The sequence below is a fragment of the Saccostrea echinata genome, unplaced genomic scaffold (genome assembly GCF_033153115.1).
Source record: "Saccostrea echinata isolate AGI-Se365-2 ecotype Australia unplaced genomic scaffold, CSIRO_AGI_Sech_v1 ptg000014l, whole genome shotgun sequence".
NCBI lineage: Eukaryota > Metazoa > Mollusca > Bivalvia > Ostreida > Ostreidae > Saccostrea > Saccostrea echinata.
Window position 1 is genome coordinate 3,124,719 of NW_026889763.1, and position 18,493 is coordinate 3,143,211.

Consider the following 18,493-nt stretch of genomic DNA (forward strand, 5'->3'; position numbering starts at 1 on the left):
GAGGGGACTATACGTTTCCTCTGAGTCTGTCTGTCCGTTTTTCTGTCCGTCTAGCTGTCCCTCTGTCTGTCTGTCAGTCTGTCACACCTGGTTTTCCGCACTTTTTTCTAAACGCTTGCAGATATTGAACTGATTTTTGGTATGTGAGTGTATCTTGATGATTTACAGATCAGGTTTGCATTTTGTTCCGCTTCAATTTTTGACGAAATTACGACCTTTTAAATTTTTCGGGGTTTTCCGCAATTTTTTTTAAACGCTTGAAGATATTGAGTTGATTTTTGGCATGTGTGGTAGTGTAAGATACATGGCATCCTACTAGCTTAGGCTAGTGGGTTAACCCTTTAGCTCAACTTGTAGAGCACTGGACTGGCAAGCCAGAGGCCCCGGGTTCAATCCCCAGCAGAGGCACAAAATGTCTCTGTTACATTTGGCGCCCACGTTGGGACCCAGGTGTTCTCTGGCGGGTGAAAGTGATTGCCCCCAGAACTTCGCCCCACAGGCGTCGGCACTCCAAAAGAGATGAGGACATCTCATTCTCTGGAGAGGGACAATGTGGTAGTGTAAGATACATGGCATCCTACTAGCTTAGGCTAGTGGGTTAACCCTTTAGCTCAACTGGTAGAGCACTGGACTGGCAAGCCAGAGGCCCCGGGTTCAATCCCCAGCAGAGGCACAAAATGTCTCTGTTACATTTTGGCGCCCAACGTGATGTTTACCGCAGTCCTGGATGTCGACTGGTATTTAGATCGGGATCGGAATTCAACGCTCAACACCGGAAAGTGAAAATAGCGTGTGAACCATCACAGAGATTTGACAACTTGTGTTTTCCTACTTTTCAACGCTGGAATAATTCTGTTCATCGTCGATATTCATCTCCGGAGGGATCGAGACATTAAGATGTTCTACTTCTGGTAAATATACTTAGCTGTAGTGCTATATTTACATGTAGAATAGATCTCTGCGTACGCATATTCTAAACCAGACAGAATTCTTCGTCGTCAAAGTGCACTAGTGTCAACGAATTGTGTTTACATTAGTAATCTAGGCCTATACAAAACTTACTGTATGCATACAATTATTTGCTATTCTGCAGAAACATTATTGTGTGTTTAGTGTGTATATTTGACTCTAAAGACAACATGGTAAGAGTTTGTTGTGTATTTATTTTACTTGCATAGTCATACTCGAGTTTTTGGTGTTTTCTGAATTAAGTCAAGGTCAAGGTCACGGTACCGGAAGTGTGTTTGTTTACAATTTTTTCTTTCTTTCTCCCTTCATTTTTTTTGTATGTAGATAAGCCATTTATTTATTAATTTATTTTTGAAAACAAAACATTTATTAAATGAAATAAATAGGAGTATAAGTCATCAGGGATTTCAGATAGGTTGAGAGATAGTGTTGTTTGAAAGGAAACATACACACATCTTGCTTGCACACAGTTGTATTTTGTTTGAAGTTGTGATTTGAAGTTCAGTGGTTTGTTGTCCAAGGAGTTGTGTTGTTGTGTTGTATTTAGTTCTGTTTGGTGTAAGTAGGTTAAATTTCTGATCAATTTGAGTCTGTCATCAATTATCCGCATTAGGTTTTCGTAGTATCATTTAGATTGAAATATAATTAGTTATTTAGCTTGATAAGACATTTAATCAAATTTGAATTTCAGGTTTAATATTTTTTTTTCAGCATATAATTAGTCAATTTAATTAAGTCTATTTATTTAGTTTATTTAAATTTATTTAGAATTTAATTACGACTTACAACTTTATTTTGTGTTTCACGTGACTTAGTCGTGATTTTGCTCGAGTGTACATGTACAACGCGTTTTCGTGTTTTGAATACACAGTTATCTTTTCCGCACATTCCAACTACAATACATCATGGCAACTGGAAAGGATCAAAAAAGCGATGAAATGGAAGGTACTGAGGAAGAGAGCCTGGAATTAAATGAATCACCAGAGAAAGGTTCCAAGGAGGATGAATACGCAAATTTGTTGAAAACTCTCAAAGAATTAAAAGAGATGCCAAAAGTTAGCAACCCAGATGATTTGAAAATATGGATGCAAGAGTACTTGATGAAGTCTGGAGAACTATTAACTGGAGGTAAAAAGGCAGATGCCCATCCAGGAGAGAAAATAAAACATTTCACTCTTTCACCAAGTGCAATTAAAAAGGAACCACAGACTAGCATACCACCTCTCTTACCACCTCCGTTAGTTAAACCAAAGAAGTTTAAGATGAAAGGAGATAGCGATACTAGTAGTCCATTTCCTGTGTCAACTACAGAAACAGTCACTACAAGTATTCTAAAGGAACCACCAAAAATTTCTATATTCTCAGGAGGTATGAATAAGAATGAAACATCATATGACCTTTGGAGATATGAGGTCAGTTGTTTGTTGAGGGAGGAGATATATCCACGTCCATTGATACTTCAATCGATTAGACGATCTCTGAAAGGAGAAGCAGGAAGAGTTCAGATGAGGATAGGCCCTGAAGCTTCTATTGAGGAAATATTGCAGAAAATGGACAGTATGTTTGGAGATATAGAAAAGAAAGAAGATATCCTTGCTCATTTTTACGGAGCTAGACAAAAAGAAGATGAAACCGTTACTGCGTGGAGTTGTCGCCTAGAAGACATTTTAGGCAAGGCTGTTATTCAAGGAATAGTTAGAAGGAACGCTATGGATAGTATGCTACGATCAATGTTATGGACAGGACTGAAGCCATCATTGAAAGATATCAGTGGCCACAAGTATGATGCGATAGAAGATTTTGATGGTTTACGAGTAGCACTTAGACAAATTGAGATGGACCAAGTTTCAAGAGTATCCGCCATAGGAAATAAGCAAATTGCCAAATCATCTATTTCCAATGAATCAGATATGGAGGAAATCAAAGGGATGATACAACAACTCTCGGTCAGGATGGACAAATATGAATTATAAAGTAGGAGATTTATTATAATGACGATATACATTTGGCGCCCACGTTGGGACCCAGGTGTTCTCTGGCGGGTGAAAGTGATTGCCCCCAGAACTTCGCCCCACAGGCGTCGGCACTCCAAAAGAGATGAGGACATCTCATTCTCTGGAGAGGGACAATGTGGTAGTGTAAGATACATGGCATCCTACTAGCTTAGGCTAGTGGGTTAACCCTTTAGCTCAACTGGTAGAGCACTGGACTGGCAAGCCAGAGGCCCCGGGTTCAATCCCCAGCAGAGGCACAAAATGTCTCTGTTACACATGTGACTTTACCTTGATGAGTTATAGATCAAGTCTGCATTTCGTTCCGCTTACTGGTTTTTGACGGAATTATGGCATTTTCAATTTTTAACGGGAACCAGATTACACTTGCCGGTAGGGGACTAGTATTGCTAATACAATACTCTCAGAATGCTTGTTTTGGAATGATAAGTGTTTATTTTGTTTTACTCTGACATGCTTTGTATATGTACACACACGTTTTTGTTTATATATTTGAACTTTTTAAGAATACAATATTCACATAAGATAACATTCTTTCTATTTCATTTCTATGAGAAATAACTGATAATATATATTTCCCATGACTCATCAAATATCTCATTAATGTTTTAAGATACATGTATCACTTTATGTCCAAACTTTAAAGCTCGGGGGTTTTAATTAAATTCAAAACGTTTTATATTCTATAGAAATTCGCTTAAGAATTCGTACCTCTTTAAATTACTGGCATTTCTTTGCATTTTACATCTATTAAGTGTTGAAAACACATTTCCGAAAAAAACTAAGGAATATTTAAAGAGACACCATGACGGAAAAACAGAAAAATTGACAAAAGTAGAATTTTTTCAAGACGAATGCAAATTTTTTTCAATTCTTGAAAGTATTAGGTTTCAGATCCTGAAGAATCTACTTTAATGGATAAATAAAAATAAAAGTAAAAATAATTTTAGTTGCCCCAACACGAAAATATTGCTTCACTTCTTCCTCTTTAAGGTTCGCATGCGCAGAAAAGTTGAAGACGTTACTGTACCATGGGGTCAATTCCATAGATAGAAATGTCGAATGACCGAGGATTTTGATATAATCTTCAAAAAGATGATCGGAACGTATTCCTCACTTTTGATTGCTCCAATTCAATGTAGTTTACAAGTTTCAAGCCAAAAATAGAAGACACATGACCTTGACATTGTTGACAATGACGATAACAACCACGCCATAGATACAACTTTTCTTTTTCCGGTACATTTTGCAGTCTTTTCTTGCTTTTACCGTGCAGTTGAGATCTCAAAACTTATTTATATTTCTCAGAAATCTTAAGCCTTCTGATACAATTATCTTAAAAGAAACACACGATATTGACTCACTATGTAACTTTAACATTTTGAAAAACTCGGAATCGACATATTTGTGCAATCATTCGACATATTGCATTATTACTACTTAAAATCTGGAATTTGAACGCGAAATACTTATATCTTGAAATTTGCTTGCCGCTGTCCGATAAATCAGAATAAAACATAGAAAAACAATTATAAAGGAGGGCCATAATAAGGTCGAATCCATACATTATATAACAAATTCAAACATCAGGAATAATAACATTTTCATGATAAGTTATCAATGCATTGAAAACACAAAGTACAATTATAAATATGACACTCTTAACACGCAAACCGGGGAGGGGGGGGGGGAGTAGGTAATGAGCTTACTGAATGGTGTGCGCAATATTTAATTATCCAGTAAAGATCTTGATCCACCAATAAATGTAATTTTCTTAATTAAAAAAATAATTTTAAAGAAAGAATGGATTCCAGCGAACAGAAAAGTAACCAAACAACAATATACGTTGCTGTGAGATTGCTGACAGATTTACATGTATAACAGTGAAATATATTTCATTGGTTCAGTAAACAACACGTGTACACTGTAAGATCCAAATTTTATTTTGTAATTGAGAAAATAAAATCAAGGTTGGGTCAAAATCACGGATGGGTCATGGGTTTTTTTCAATTTCTCCTGTTGAGGGGGAAGAGGGGTTTAAGTATTACCCACTTAAAAATATCCGAGTAAAAATAAAAATTATCCAAACTTGTTTCGGGGGGGGGGGGGGTCTCTTTTTATGGACAATCAACTAAAGAGTTTTACCTCCAGCGGGGGGAGTGTAATGGACCGAAAGCCCTTTGGTAGCGAAGGTTTTCAGTCCTCACAAGAAATTCTGAGGGAAAACATTCATCTTCACCTGTTTGCAATATATTTTACTGATTCATTTTGTTGGAAATTTAAATAAATGTTCAATCTCTATAGGCCATCAGACCAACACCTTGAATTTTAATGGATTACATAGACATTAATATTGACTGCATATGATGTTTGCTTTTTGGAAATTGAAAAGAAAGTGCATGCATATCGTAATCGCAGTACAGTTAAGGTGCGCAATGGAAATATCGGCGATTTTTTATGATACAGAATATATTCTTTTTCAGGATGGCGATTCTTTTTAGTACTTTACTAAAATCGGACAAATGTATTTATGGTTATTAACTACATATTGAGGACGATTAGATTTTCTATTTAGACTTGTCACGTGATATGGCAGTCACGTGATTTTAGCACATATACTTGCAGTATTGAGGTCATCTATAAATTTCAATAGTGCAAGGGCATAACCAAGTTAAAATTCAAAGTTTGAATTTTAAATAGTTTCAACACCCATTATAGTTTATGAAAAGTGCTGCAATCCTATATAGATTTTACTATTCCATTGTTAAAATCATACTTGTATGAACGCATACTGAATTTATGCTGGTCAGCTTCATTAAATATAGAAATAAATAATTCAGTTTCAAGATTTCAACAGGATCGCAGCACTTTTCAAATAGCTTAATACTTCTAGAGTTTATGATTAAAAATTTTCCATGATCCATTGAGGGTATGTCCTTGCACTAGATCGATTTATTAAGACCCTTTTGTTATCCTCCAATGTACCTGCATACAAATATACGGCAGAATCCGTTAAATAGGAAATGTACGGAAAATATATGAACAAAATCATAAAAAGGACATTGTATCTAAATTAATGGCCTCTTAAAAATCTGCAAAAAATATTTTATTTAATTATAAATTACATTTCTTCGTTGTGAAAATATTACTTGACCCGCCTCTCACTGCATACAAACTGCGTCAAGTTTTATAGAATGACGTCATATCGACAAATGCAGTGCGATCAGTGACTTGTTTAAACCTTGCTATGTGGGAATTAACTAACGACAAAAACGCATGATATAGTAAGTTTTGATGTAGTTTAATTATCTCCTACAGTTTAAAATCGCAAATCACATCATTTTTTGGTATTTTTAAAGATTGTTAGTTTCGTGTGCTGTCATAGTTAATATTCCCCGTAAAAATTAAGCCCCGCCTCCTTTTGGTAGCATTAACTGTGCTGCGATTTTGTCATACTTTTCAGGTGCACTCCAAACTAAGAAAAAAAATGTATATCTTTATCATCTTAATATGCATAACAACTTCCACTTCCAAATTAAAATATCACAACAAATCCCACGTAATTAACTTTGAGTATTCTTTTCCTAAATACTTAAAATAATTGACTCAATTGCATAGGTTACTGTCTAGTCCTGAATAAATTTTACAGGCACATTACAAATTATTGACATAAAAAATGAGATACATGTGTATATGGTGTGTCCGATAAGACACAAATGTTTTAATTTTTTGGATTAAAACATGTAATGTAATCTTGAACAAGTGTAAAAAAAAAAAAATTGTGAGATTTAAAAAGAAATGATCACAATTTAAAAGATTTTGATGACTACGGCATCAATTAATAGCCTAAGATAATATTACTGATTATTCGTAAAAAGAAAAAAGTAAAATCTCGTTGTTTGGTATGTATATATACTGGGCTTAAATTTTATTAAATAAATGATTTAATTTATGAAACCATCTCATGTAAAGAGGTGGGTTTTACCGGCATATTTGACAAATTTAACCTTTAAATAACAATATTCAGTTATTGAAACAATGTCCAAGGAACCTGTAAAAATATCAACTACTTACGCAGGTCTGAATGTCACTATGAACATTCTGTGTTGTGCAAAATTTATACTGTATTACTACCTATAATTTTTTTATCTACATGGATTTTATGAAACAGTAAATAAATAGTAGTAGTTTTTGGTCTCTTGTTTTAGCACGGGATTGTAAGTCTGAACAGAATGAAAATAATGTATCAAAATAAAGCTCTAATGGCAAACGTATTATCTTTTCTTTATTCATTTGAATATATATATATATATATATATATATATATATATATATATATATATATATATATATATATATATATATATATATATATATATATGCAACAACAAGAAACAATCTTTCATTCAGAACTTTGAAAACTTACAAAAACGATTTTTACGATGTTTTCTCAAAAGTAAATGATGTTTTGTTTGTTGTTTAAAGTCTCTCTCGAGAATTTTTCATACATATGGAGACGCCACCACTTGTCGGTAGAGAGCTGCAAATTCTGTCCTATACTCGGCACTTACGGCCATTGAGCAATGAGGGATCTTTTTCGTGCCAGCACTTACTGCGACACGGGGCCTTTTGGCAAGTTAATTTGGCATTCTTCGTTCCTTTCACCTATTCAGATAAATCTGATTTTGATACCAAAAAAATATATTAATAAGTCTTAACCCAGTCAATATTTTCCTTAAAAAAAATTCATGATTTTTTTTCCTAAATTTTTTATACATTATCATATAAGACGATGACTGAATTTTTAAATATAAATCTTTTAAATTTCTCTTTTATATGCAAAGTAGTGCTTTGTGTCTGACGTAATAAACATTCTTGTTACTTAAAGTCATGATTTACATGTGTTTGCTAATTGAACTCTGAAGAATCATTTGGAACACCATAATACTCCGATATTTTCTTAATCATTGTGAAATTCCCAATCTTTTCTCAAATGATTGACTTAGGAGATGCTGTCATTTTTTTTATGTCATACATGAGAAATGCAATTTTGCAAAATTATTTTGTTAAAAAACATTCTGATTGTACATACAAGTACTCTGAAGTTGATATTAAAAAGATGCTCGAGTTTCTGATTGACAATATCTAATATTGCTCTAATATTTATCATTTGATATAAATAAAAAAAGGTATTCTTGGTTTAAATAGGTATAGGAAACAGAAACATTGTATACACAAGATGGGGAAAGAAGATATGTCCATCCAACACAAAACTTGTTTATTCTGGTAAAAAAAATATATACTTGAAAATATATTTGATTTATCTAATTTTTTGAAATGTGATTTTGAATTGTATTTGAAAGGGGGGGGGTATGAATTTAGAGATTAGTTTCTATTTACAATGTACATATATATTGCAGAGATAAAGCATTCCATAAAAACATTTTCTGAAAGATATTGATAATTTTGTTAACCATAGTAAGGTTACTACTTTTTATAGGTTACACCGGAGGATCACAAATGCTGACTGACTTTTTTCATACTAATTGTTAGGCCATTATTTATACACTGATTTTCCCGTTATTTCCCGATCATGACAAGGAGCACACGGCGGGTGTGACCGGTCGGCAGGGGATGCTCACTCCTCCATGGCACCTGATCCCACCTCTGATGTTTTAGAGGTCTGTGTTTGCTCTGCTCCTATTTTGTAATGATTAATGGACTTTTGAGCTCGAATACGGTTCGTTATTTCCACATATTTCATTTATATTTGTTAACCATAGTAAGGTTGCAACTTTTTATAGGTTAGATCGGAGGATCGCATTGTACTCAAAAAGGAGAGACTGTAGATCCTCTTTGTTTACCGAGGAATCCAGACTGGGGGATGTACGTAGATGGAAATGATGCTAATGGGACCTATGTGTATGGAGCAGAGTACTAAATGGGTTCTTTTCTGAGTTGCTTTAGTTTACTTACTCACAAGGACGTACCCTGTGCTGTTTGCCTTGTTCAAAACAGATCTGTTGTGAAAGTATTTCCAGGCGAGAAAATACAAATGAATAAGAAAGATATGCTTACAAATTTATGTATGTTGGCTAAAGTCTTATTTCATTTTCATACTATATCAAGATTTTGTATAATTCATTTGAAATTGAATAAAAGGACAGTGTGTCAATATATTCTTTGTTGTGAGATATTTTTTTCCAAAGCAGAAAGCACTATGTATACTTTCTAAATTCGTTTTGCGCATGACTTTTAGAATTCAAAGCTGTGTAGAACTTTTTTTTCACATAATAAAATATGGAGATAACGAACAGTAATCAAACTCAAAAGTCCATTGAAACAATACAAATCTGGAGGAGAGTAAACACGGACCTCTGAAAAAACATTAGGGGTTGGAACAGGAGCCATAAATTGCTTAACAATTTATTTCCTAAAAGTAAATAAAATAGAAAAGGGGATTTTCAGCTGGATATTCCTTTTGTGACTTCCAATATATTTACGATTCGGCTGATGTAGAACATAGATATCTACTGAGTATACTTAGTCAAATTTTGGCTTTTTTTTAAAGATTTGGGCCTCAGTCGCACCCATACAGCCAACCCAGTCCCGAGCGAGGAGGATGAAAAACCCACTATTATGTAAATCAATGCAGGGCCCTAAGAAAAATTACCAATTGATCTGGGACCATTCACCTTCCCTTTGAGATACACACTTTCAGCGACAATGTAAAAAGTGCTACAGAAAAGTAACTTTACAACTGTATGCGTTGCTGTGATATTGCTAAGAGATTTAGAAGTATATCAGTAAATATTTTTTCACTGCCCCATTACACAACACATGTATATACATAGTAAGATGCACATCTGTAAATGAGAGAATTAAATCAAGGGTGGGGATTCTTTTCAATTTCTCCTGGTCACAATGAATAGGATTTATGTATTACCTATCTGAAAATATCCGACTAAGAAATAAAAACATACCCAAATGTATTTGGGGGGGGGGGGGGGGGGCTCTTCACATGGACGATCTTCTTTAGAAAGAGCTTTTACTCTAAGTGGTGGAGCCTAATAAACCGAAAACCCTTTGATAGCGAAATTTATCAAATTTTTCAGTGAAAGAAATTCATTATGAGGAAATAAGTTTATCCTTCACTTGTTCACTAGGAAGATATTTTACTGATCAAATAAATTTTATGGAATAAAACTCAAAAATAAATGAATGTTAATTGAAAAGAAAGTGTCAGCAAAACGTGTTAAGAAAGTAATATTTTTCAGGTGCATTCCGAACTAATACATTTATTTTGTGTATATCTGTGTAATTTTAGTTTGCAATACAATTTCTTCCTTCAAATAAAAGAAATCACAAAAAACCCGAAGTAATTACCTTAAAGCATATTTTTCTCGAATACATATACTTATGTCACAGGGTCACGGTCTTGTTTTTTCTTTAGTGAAAACAAAACTGGTTCAGTCTTATAATTTAATTATGGATACAGAAAAAAAAACCTAGGAAATAGAAAAAAACACTCACAACACTCATACAAAACAATATACATAGACAAACACGAAACATAAAGACATTTAAACATTAACGAAAAGAAAGGGTAATTAAGATATTAATACGACTGCCAGAAGATCGTTACATATATTTAACAAGTAAATGAATTACAAGATTAATGAACATCTTACCAGGCATCCAGTATTAAAGTCAGGAATAAATAATACACATCGATTGAATCGATCTAAGGTATAACCAATACGTTAACTGTTACCGTAAAGGCACAAAAGCTTGGGGTGGGGAATTTGGCGGGTTTCTTACTTTATATAGTGCACGAGTTAGTAAAAACATGCATATAAATTAGTATAGTGAAATCCATTGGTCCATGGTAGGTCACTGGTCAGTCATACGTATAGGAATGCTAAAAACAGAAATTCACCTGTGCAAAACAAAACACTCGCACATGGCTCTCACATACCTGCAAAACCGGTTGTATTCGATTAGCTATGCGCGCCAATCGGAATACGATACTAAATATTTCGCAAAGCATAATTTTCATATTTAATAATAATAATAATTTAATTACAACCGTGACACTTACAATGTAAAATATTCGACTCAATTTATTGATGTCATTTTGCAAATTGATTTAAATCTTCCCCGACTTGTGCCTGCACGGGTTATTGTCTAGTGTGAATACATTTTACAGGTACAATCCACATAAATGAATAAAAGAAATGAAATGCAGTTGTATATAGTATGTTTTTTTCTGCAAAACAAGAACATTGAAATTTCATAAAGCCCGTTTTCAAATACAGAGCCAGTGTTTCAATACTTTGAATTGAAACTCGAATATGTACACTTACATGAATTTAACAGAAAAAGAGCAAGGTTCACTTATAATTAAAGCCTTTTTAGGCCCAGTGAGTTTCTAAAAATAAAAACTACTCAGTTTTAGTTAACAATGCATACTCAAATACACATGCTTTCCGCAAAATTAAAGAAAATTGCAATTTCACAAAGTCACTAATTCGAATGTACAAGATGTACAAGATCAAAAGAATTTTTTTATCCAACTTGATTATAGACCTTGAAGAAAGGGCAAATAGAACTTATTTATGACAAAACGATTATTAATATTGTGTGCTGCCCTTTAGCAGTAACTGTGAGACCTTTAATGCAATAGAACAACAATACGCAGGATACTTTAAAATCTTATCGAAAGTGTTCATTCTATCATATTTGGGAAGTGCTGCTAGAATCGAGGATGTAAAAGAGGTTTTAAAAAAAATCTCGGATTATATGTATAAAATGCAAAACATCGGGTAAGGTTTCGTGCGAATATGTAGAATAATTATTTCCTTGGCAGGACAGTAGGATTCTAGCAGCACTTTTCATGCATTTGCGAGGTTTTTCAGTGATATTTTTTACTTGCAGAAATAATTAAACTCCGGGTTACTGTTGTTCTGTTAACTTTTTAGTTAAGGATTATTTCGCTTTTTAGATCACCTGAGCCGAAGGCTCAAGTGAGCTTTTCTGATCGAAAGAACTATGTACACTAACTCTCGATTCCCGCCTACATTTTATACCCATTTAATTCAATACTAATGGCAATTTGGCCGTAAAATCTTTATGGAATACAAAGAAAAGTTCAATGGTAATTGACTGATAATTTTAATACCAGTGTTAAATAGTTAATTACCCCTAATTCTAGCTCTTTAAATAAGGGGGGTGGGGGGGCATACGATATTTTCCATTGAAATCGGGTTTTAAAGCATCACAACATTTTAAAATATTCTTAGATATGAAAAAAAAATGTTCCTTAAATCGTTTCTTATCTTTTACGCATGTAAAATTAAACATATATTATTAATAAAATACAATGTTTTAGTTGTAAATACCTTTGAAATTTGTGAAAAAATAAGGATTTTTGTATAGTTTTCTGTCTGTAAGCATATGCCCCCCCCCCCCCCCGAAACACAAAAAGCTTTGGTAAATTTGTGAAATGACAGTCCATATTACCTGCAAAAAGGAATTTTTGTTTCACGGGGGAGGGGGTGTGTTTTAAAAAGATTGTCCGTTTTCCGTTGATTTCTATAGTGAAAACACAAGTTTTACCAAAATTATAGAGTTATCTCTCTCTCTCTTTTCCCAAAGAAGTAATATTTTATGAAAATTCATATGAATATCTATATAAATATGAAAAATCATTCAAATGTGTTAACTTTTGAAAATTGACTTGGAGGTAGGCGGGAGAACAATACTATCGTTCGCAGTTCTTTTTCCATTGTCTGTCATCGTCGTTGTCGTTGGCGTTGTTGCGTCGTTGGCGTTGTCGTACACATTTCACATTTTCATCTTCTTCTCCAGAACTACTGGGCAAATATCAACCAAACTTGGCACAGAGTTTCCTTTGGTGAAGGGGATTCAAGTTTGTTCAAATGAAGGGCCATCCCTTCCTTCAAGGGGAGATAATTACGGTCGGAACCACCTATGTATTTACGATTTACAATACTTAACTGATTTTTTTCCCTAGCCACAGTGCTAAGGTGAGCGATATGGCCCCTGGGCCTCTTGTTATGGTAGTCACGTAATAACTGTGTGATAGGTACGTGCACTTCTTGTCATTCGACATTCTTTCGTCTAATTATAATGATAGATAATTGTTAGTTTTATCAATGTCTTTGAAAATTTATACAAGTTGCGTTTCTAAAAAAAATATCTAAATTTCTCGAGAAATGAATTATACGCTTCCTTTACATACCCCTAAGTAGTAATATAAATAAGCTTGACACAAAAAGGATTCATTGTTACACTGCAAAATGTAATAACAACGCAAAATGTAATAAATTGGGATTATAACATTTTGCATTATTACAATATGTGTCGAGATCAAAGGAGAATGGTATAACGGAAAATGTAAAAAAGACTTTTTGGGATTATTACATTATTACATTACAGCATTATACTGTATTTAATTTAAGAGAAAAGGTCGATAATTGTGTATTATTGATTGATTATTCGAGCCGATTATTACCGATAATTGATTATGTTTTTTGTCCGATTGCCCATAACTAAACTCTGTCTTATCTTTCCAATCACTGACATTTCTTAATAACCAAATACTGACCATCGGTCCATTAAAAGTCCTTGATACGTATGCAGGACATACATGTATATACATCGATTACCAAATTAGAAGTGTATGTGTGTGTGTGTCTGGCAAGTGGATGGCGGGGGGAGGGGGGGGGGGGCTTACTTTGTACCTTGATTATTGTATTTTTATGCGCTTACAGAACCATCCATTTTATTAATGAATGGAGAGAGAGGGAAATGGGGGAAGACACTGTTAGAGAGAGATAGATAAAGAGAGAAATAATATTTTTGCTGGTCTGCAATGCACGTGATTTGTAATAATAGTATGAAGAATAGACAAAATTTCAATGCTTATTGCTGGAGCTCAGAAAAAGGCTTTGTTAATTCTTCTTTTAATTTTTATGATTTTTTATAATGTTCAATATATGCATTTATTTACTAATAAACTTGCACGCAGGGAGGGGGCAGGGTATACACGTTAAGGTTTTAACACACCTTCATAGGTGTGAATACCAACTGCTTTTAAACGACTAACGAAATCAATATATGATAAAATCACTTCTAATGTAAGAATAAGTATATATTTATTCTTTCCTTGTGTTTTATTTTCTTTCCGTTAATTTCTTGATGCACAACTCAATTGAAAATTATTCTCAACCTAACTGACCAAAAAGTGTGTTATTACTTTTTGCGTTGTTGCAATTTGCTTAATCTCAACATAAAATATAACGCAAAAATGTAATAATCCAAAAATTGTGTTATAACATTTTGCGCTATTACATTTTGCGTTATTCTTGACGCAAAATGAGATAACGCAAAATATAATAGTGCTCAATATCTGTTATTACATTTTTGCGTTCTTGCATTCTGCATTAATCTCGACGCAAAATATAAAAACACAAAATGTGATAATCCCTGTTTATTACATTGTGCATTGCTATTACATTTCGCATTGTAACAATTCGTGTTATACTTGTGATTTGTCTGTTAATGGAACTCTAAAAAATCAAGTGGAACACCATTATACTCTTGATAATTTCTTATTAAATAATAATCAATGCAAAATACATCACATTTCTCCCAAAAATTATTGGAATTAGGAGTTGCCTTTTTCTTCTTTATGCCCTAAATACATTTATTTACTTTAATGTCCCCATTTTAATGAAAATTCTGCTCTATTTGAGGAACAACAAACGTCCTCAGTTGCCACATCCAAATAGAATTTGGTTATGAAAGCAGATAATGCCTTTTTGCATACTAGAGTATTCTTCTTCAGTTCTATGTTCTCATAATTTCATAAATGTGCAAATAATTTACCACATTTTCAACCCGAATCTAACTGTAATTTGACCTTTGAATGCTAGCAGTCTCCATGGTTGAACAGACAATCTTTAAATGTGCAATAAAAAAAATTAAATTGCAATAGCTTATTTCATATGTGTCATGGATTTGTTAGGAAAACTAGAATGATCGCCATCATTTACCATTATTACGTCTATGTGTTTCTGTTCACTGGACTTCACTTCGGTGCTAAATTACATTTAAATGTATCTTTTTCGTGTCTCGCTTCCAGGCCAGAATGTGTAGGTTGATATCAGATGTTAATTTTCAATTCCAAAATTATTACTAGACAGTATATATATTTGGTGCAAGAGTATAAACACATAAATTGACAATCACATTTTTCTTTTATCCAGGAAACATTCATTACATTGGTAGGATGTAGAAAAACAAGAAAATTTTTTTTAAAGAAACTAACTATTTTTCTTCATTTTTCATTGGAAATGTCATTGTTGATGAACAGTTCTAAGATATAATTAGGAAAGATTTCATTGAGACAATAAAATAATCGTAAATTTCTCTTCAGATGACGGGGTTTCATCTAGCCCTAGTTCTTCTGCATACGGCACAAGGAGAGACCCAGACAGGAAGTTGCAAAGACATGTTACAGGGCTACCTGACAGGACAACTATCGTCTGCTCTTGGAGTATACCAAGTAGAAGCTCTGAGGCGGGAATTCAAAAGCTTCACTGATCTCATTGAGAAATCTTTGAAGGAGTTCAAGGAGAAAGTGAACATCAGATCCAGAATAAAGGTATTAATAAAGCCACATATACATGTAAGCTACATGTATATGTTTTGTTTTAAGGCCACTTGCTACAAACTTACTTTTTTCAAAACTCAAGTGATAAAATCTTAGACTATGTTTATATTACTTAATTGAATAGATTTAGCCACAAAAAGCTTATTTTTCTCAAGATTTTTCAAGAACATAAAGTAAGTAAAATATTGAATTGACTCGTAAGGGGGACGGCCAAAAACACGGTGAATTTTACACAGCATAGACAAACTATGATTTCTTATAACTTTAGGAAATTGATAACTGAATCATTTCCAACCAGAATACCAATATAATATAATACAATATAATACTGTCCTTAATATTGATCTTTTTTTGTAGGCATAAGCAACAAAAGCATTGAATATACAAGATGGGGGAAGAAGATATGTCCCTCAAACGCAAAATTAGTTTATTCCGGTGAAAAAAAAATCATATATTTCAAAAGTTTATTTATCATTTTTTTCATTTAATTTTTTGACATGAGTTTTAGATGTTCCGATTTACAATTTATGAATAAAGAGGTTAATTTCTATATTCACCGCACACGAATGTTAAAAATGTATAGCATTCTAAAATAACTGGAAAATATCATTGATAATTTACTTACAAATAAATGCAATTAATAGGATTCGTCGGAGGATCATATTATACGCATACAGGAGCAGCCGTAGAACCTCTTTGTTTACCGAGGGATCCAGAATGGGGGATCTACAGGGATGGAAATGATGGAACCAAGGCTTGTGTTTACGGAGCAGAATACATTTTAACAAACACATTAAAGGGTCGCTTTACTTCACTTCAGTACCATGATGTACCCTGTGCTGTGTGCCTTGCTCAAAATAGATCCATTGTAAAAATGTTCCCAGGTGAGAAAAAAAGAATATATTTTTACTGATCTGTTGTTTTAGTGTTTAAAAGGGCGTATTAACGTGAAGTGAAAATGATACTTAAGGTCGGGCCATGATACGGATTTAAAAAATTCCGTTGGTCTTGAATATTTCGTAACGATGTAAACTGAAGAACAGCTAGGGGCAAGACTCATGTGGGTGATGCAGCATATACTTGTCATGTTAATTATGCTAAAAATCAATTTTGATTACATTTTATTATATCTGTGTCTTTATTCAAATTCAAATTTCAAATAGGGTCTATCTTTAGTTTTATTTTTTGTATAAAGTCGCCCGCGTGGCGCAGTGGTTAGAGCGTCTGCTCTAGAGTCGCGGCGTAAGGAGTTGATCAGCGTGTTCGAATATTAATCCTACTGTGGGACGTGGAGACCGGTCCTTCGGATGAGACCGTATAAACCGAGGTCTCGTGTCGCAGTAGGTGCTGGCACGAAAAAGATCCCTCACTGCTCAATGGCTGTAAGTGCCGAGTATAGGATAAAATTTGCAGCTCTCCATCGGCAAGTGGTGGCGTCTTCATATGAGTGAAAAATTCTAGAGAGGGACGTTAAACAAAATATACAAACAAACATTTGTATAAATTATTTATTTTTTTTTTTCATTCAGTTTTTGTTTTCCTTTGAGAAAGTTGTACATGTTAAGTTTCTTTAAATACATGTATCTATCTATTTGGCTACCACTTATCTTATTTTTGGGAAAATCATATATGTATTGTAATTGTAACACTTCTTTAAAGCAAGAAAAACCTGTTACAAAGGCTGGAATCTCGAGTACCAGGGTTACCTAATGGCTGGATGTTATGGTCATGCAGCTGGTACAACATACAAGTGTGTAGATGAGAATCCAGATACCTTGCACGGTGGTCAAGCTGCAAAACACGGCTATCTATTTTATTTTGTAGAGGGTTGCTGTGGTTCATTGAAATGTCCACCATATGTTGATGGGAGAGAACTTGTTTGCGCTGTCTGTTCCAAGAAGTAATGAATAAATACTAGTATACACTTACAAATAAAAATTACTACTTATAATTATATCGCTGGTAAACAAATGCCATTTGACAAACCTCTATTGAATGATGTATCAGTGACCCTTAAATTGGGCTATAGAATAATGTATATGTACCGAAAATCAGTAATGCAGAATGCGTGTATTAAAAAAACTTTAATAATTCAGTCTATAGACACGTAGAATTTGATTAGTCTAGATTTTCACGTGAACTGGGTGAATAAAAGACGAGTTTAAGGAAAAATATCGGGCTTCATCCCTTTGAAACACTCACATTTTCAAATTGGAGTTATTGTTCTCACTGAAAATTCTTATCAGAGTAAAAAAAAAAAATTTTAAAAAAACTGGCCTGCAGTTTTGAGGTCGCACATTTCTATTGAAAAGAAAACATTCAATTTACGACAAACTAAGGGCTAATAAAAAGCATAGAATTGTACAAAACTGTTTTAATGACTTTTTAATGTTCTTAATTGAATAAGAGAGGCGTAAAAGGCAATGATCCGACTTTAAGCATACTTTCCTCATTTAAACCAGACATTCATTTTTATTTTGTTACTATATATAATATTCTTTCTGGTATTCTCGTTCAATCAAATAAATTGTTAATGAAATATGTGAAAATAACGAACAGTATTCGAGCTTAAAAGTCAATTAAACATTACAAAATAGATGCAGAGCAAACACGGACCTCTAAGACATCAGAGGTGGGATCAGGTGCATTGGAGGAGTGAGCATCCCCTGCCGACCGGTCACACCCGACGTGTACTCCTTGTCATGATCAGGGAAAAAACGGGAAAACCCGTCGACAGTTCAGTGTATAAATAATGGCCTAACAATTAGTATGAAAAACGTCAGTCAGCATTTGATTCAATGATAGTTTGCAT

General features: G+C 33.7%; 2 protein-coding genes across 2 annotated transcripts in view; both read left to right on the forward strand.

Annotated features, from left to right (window-relative positions):
- The first annotated feature begins 2,960 nt into the window (after window positions 1-2,960).
- Window positions 2,961-17,585, forward strand: LOC133186999 (uncharacterized). The gene is made up of 6 exons (XM_061322374.1): window positions 2,961-3,107; window positions 15,445-15,672; window positions 15,847-15,854; window positions 16,046-16,116; window positions 16,326-16,565; window positions 17,341-17,585. Exons 1-6 carry the CDS (start codon window positions 2,961-2,963, stop codon window positions 17,583-17,585), a joined length of 939 nt encoding a protein of 312 aa, XP_061178358.1.
- Window positions 8,195-18,493, forward strand: part of LOC133186636 (uncharacterized) — a 121,494-nt gene continuing 111,195 nt past the window's right edge. The window contains exon 1 of the mRNA XM_061321869.1: window positions 8,195-8,267. The gene's annotated coding sequence lies outside the window, so the exon portion shown is untranslated. The remainder of the gene's footprint in view (window positions 8,268-18,493) is intronic.

Excerpts from the sequence above, each read along its gene's own strand:
- LOC133186999 (XM_061322374.1), top strand. The coding sequence starts at position 2,961 with ATGACGATATACATTTGGCGCCCACGTTGGGACCCAGGTGTTCTCTGG. Across the intron at positions 3,108-15,444 it reads GAGAGGGACAATGTGGTAGT|ATGACGGGGTTTCATCTAGC; the intron begins GTAAGATACATG and ends ATTTCTCTTCAG. Across the intron at positions 16,117-16,325 it reads CGCAAAATTAGTTTATTCCG|GATTCGTCGGAGGATCATAT; the intron begins GTGAAAAAAAAA and ends TGCAATTAATAG.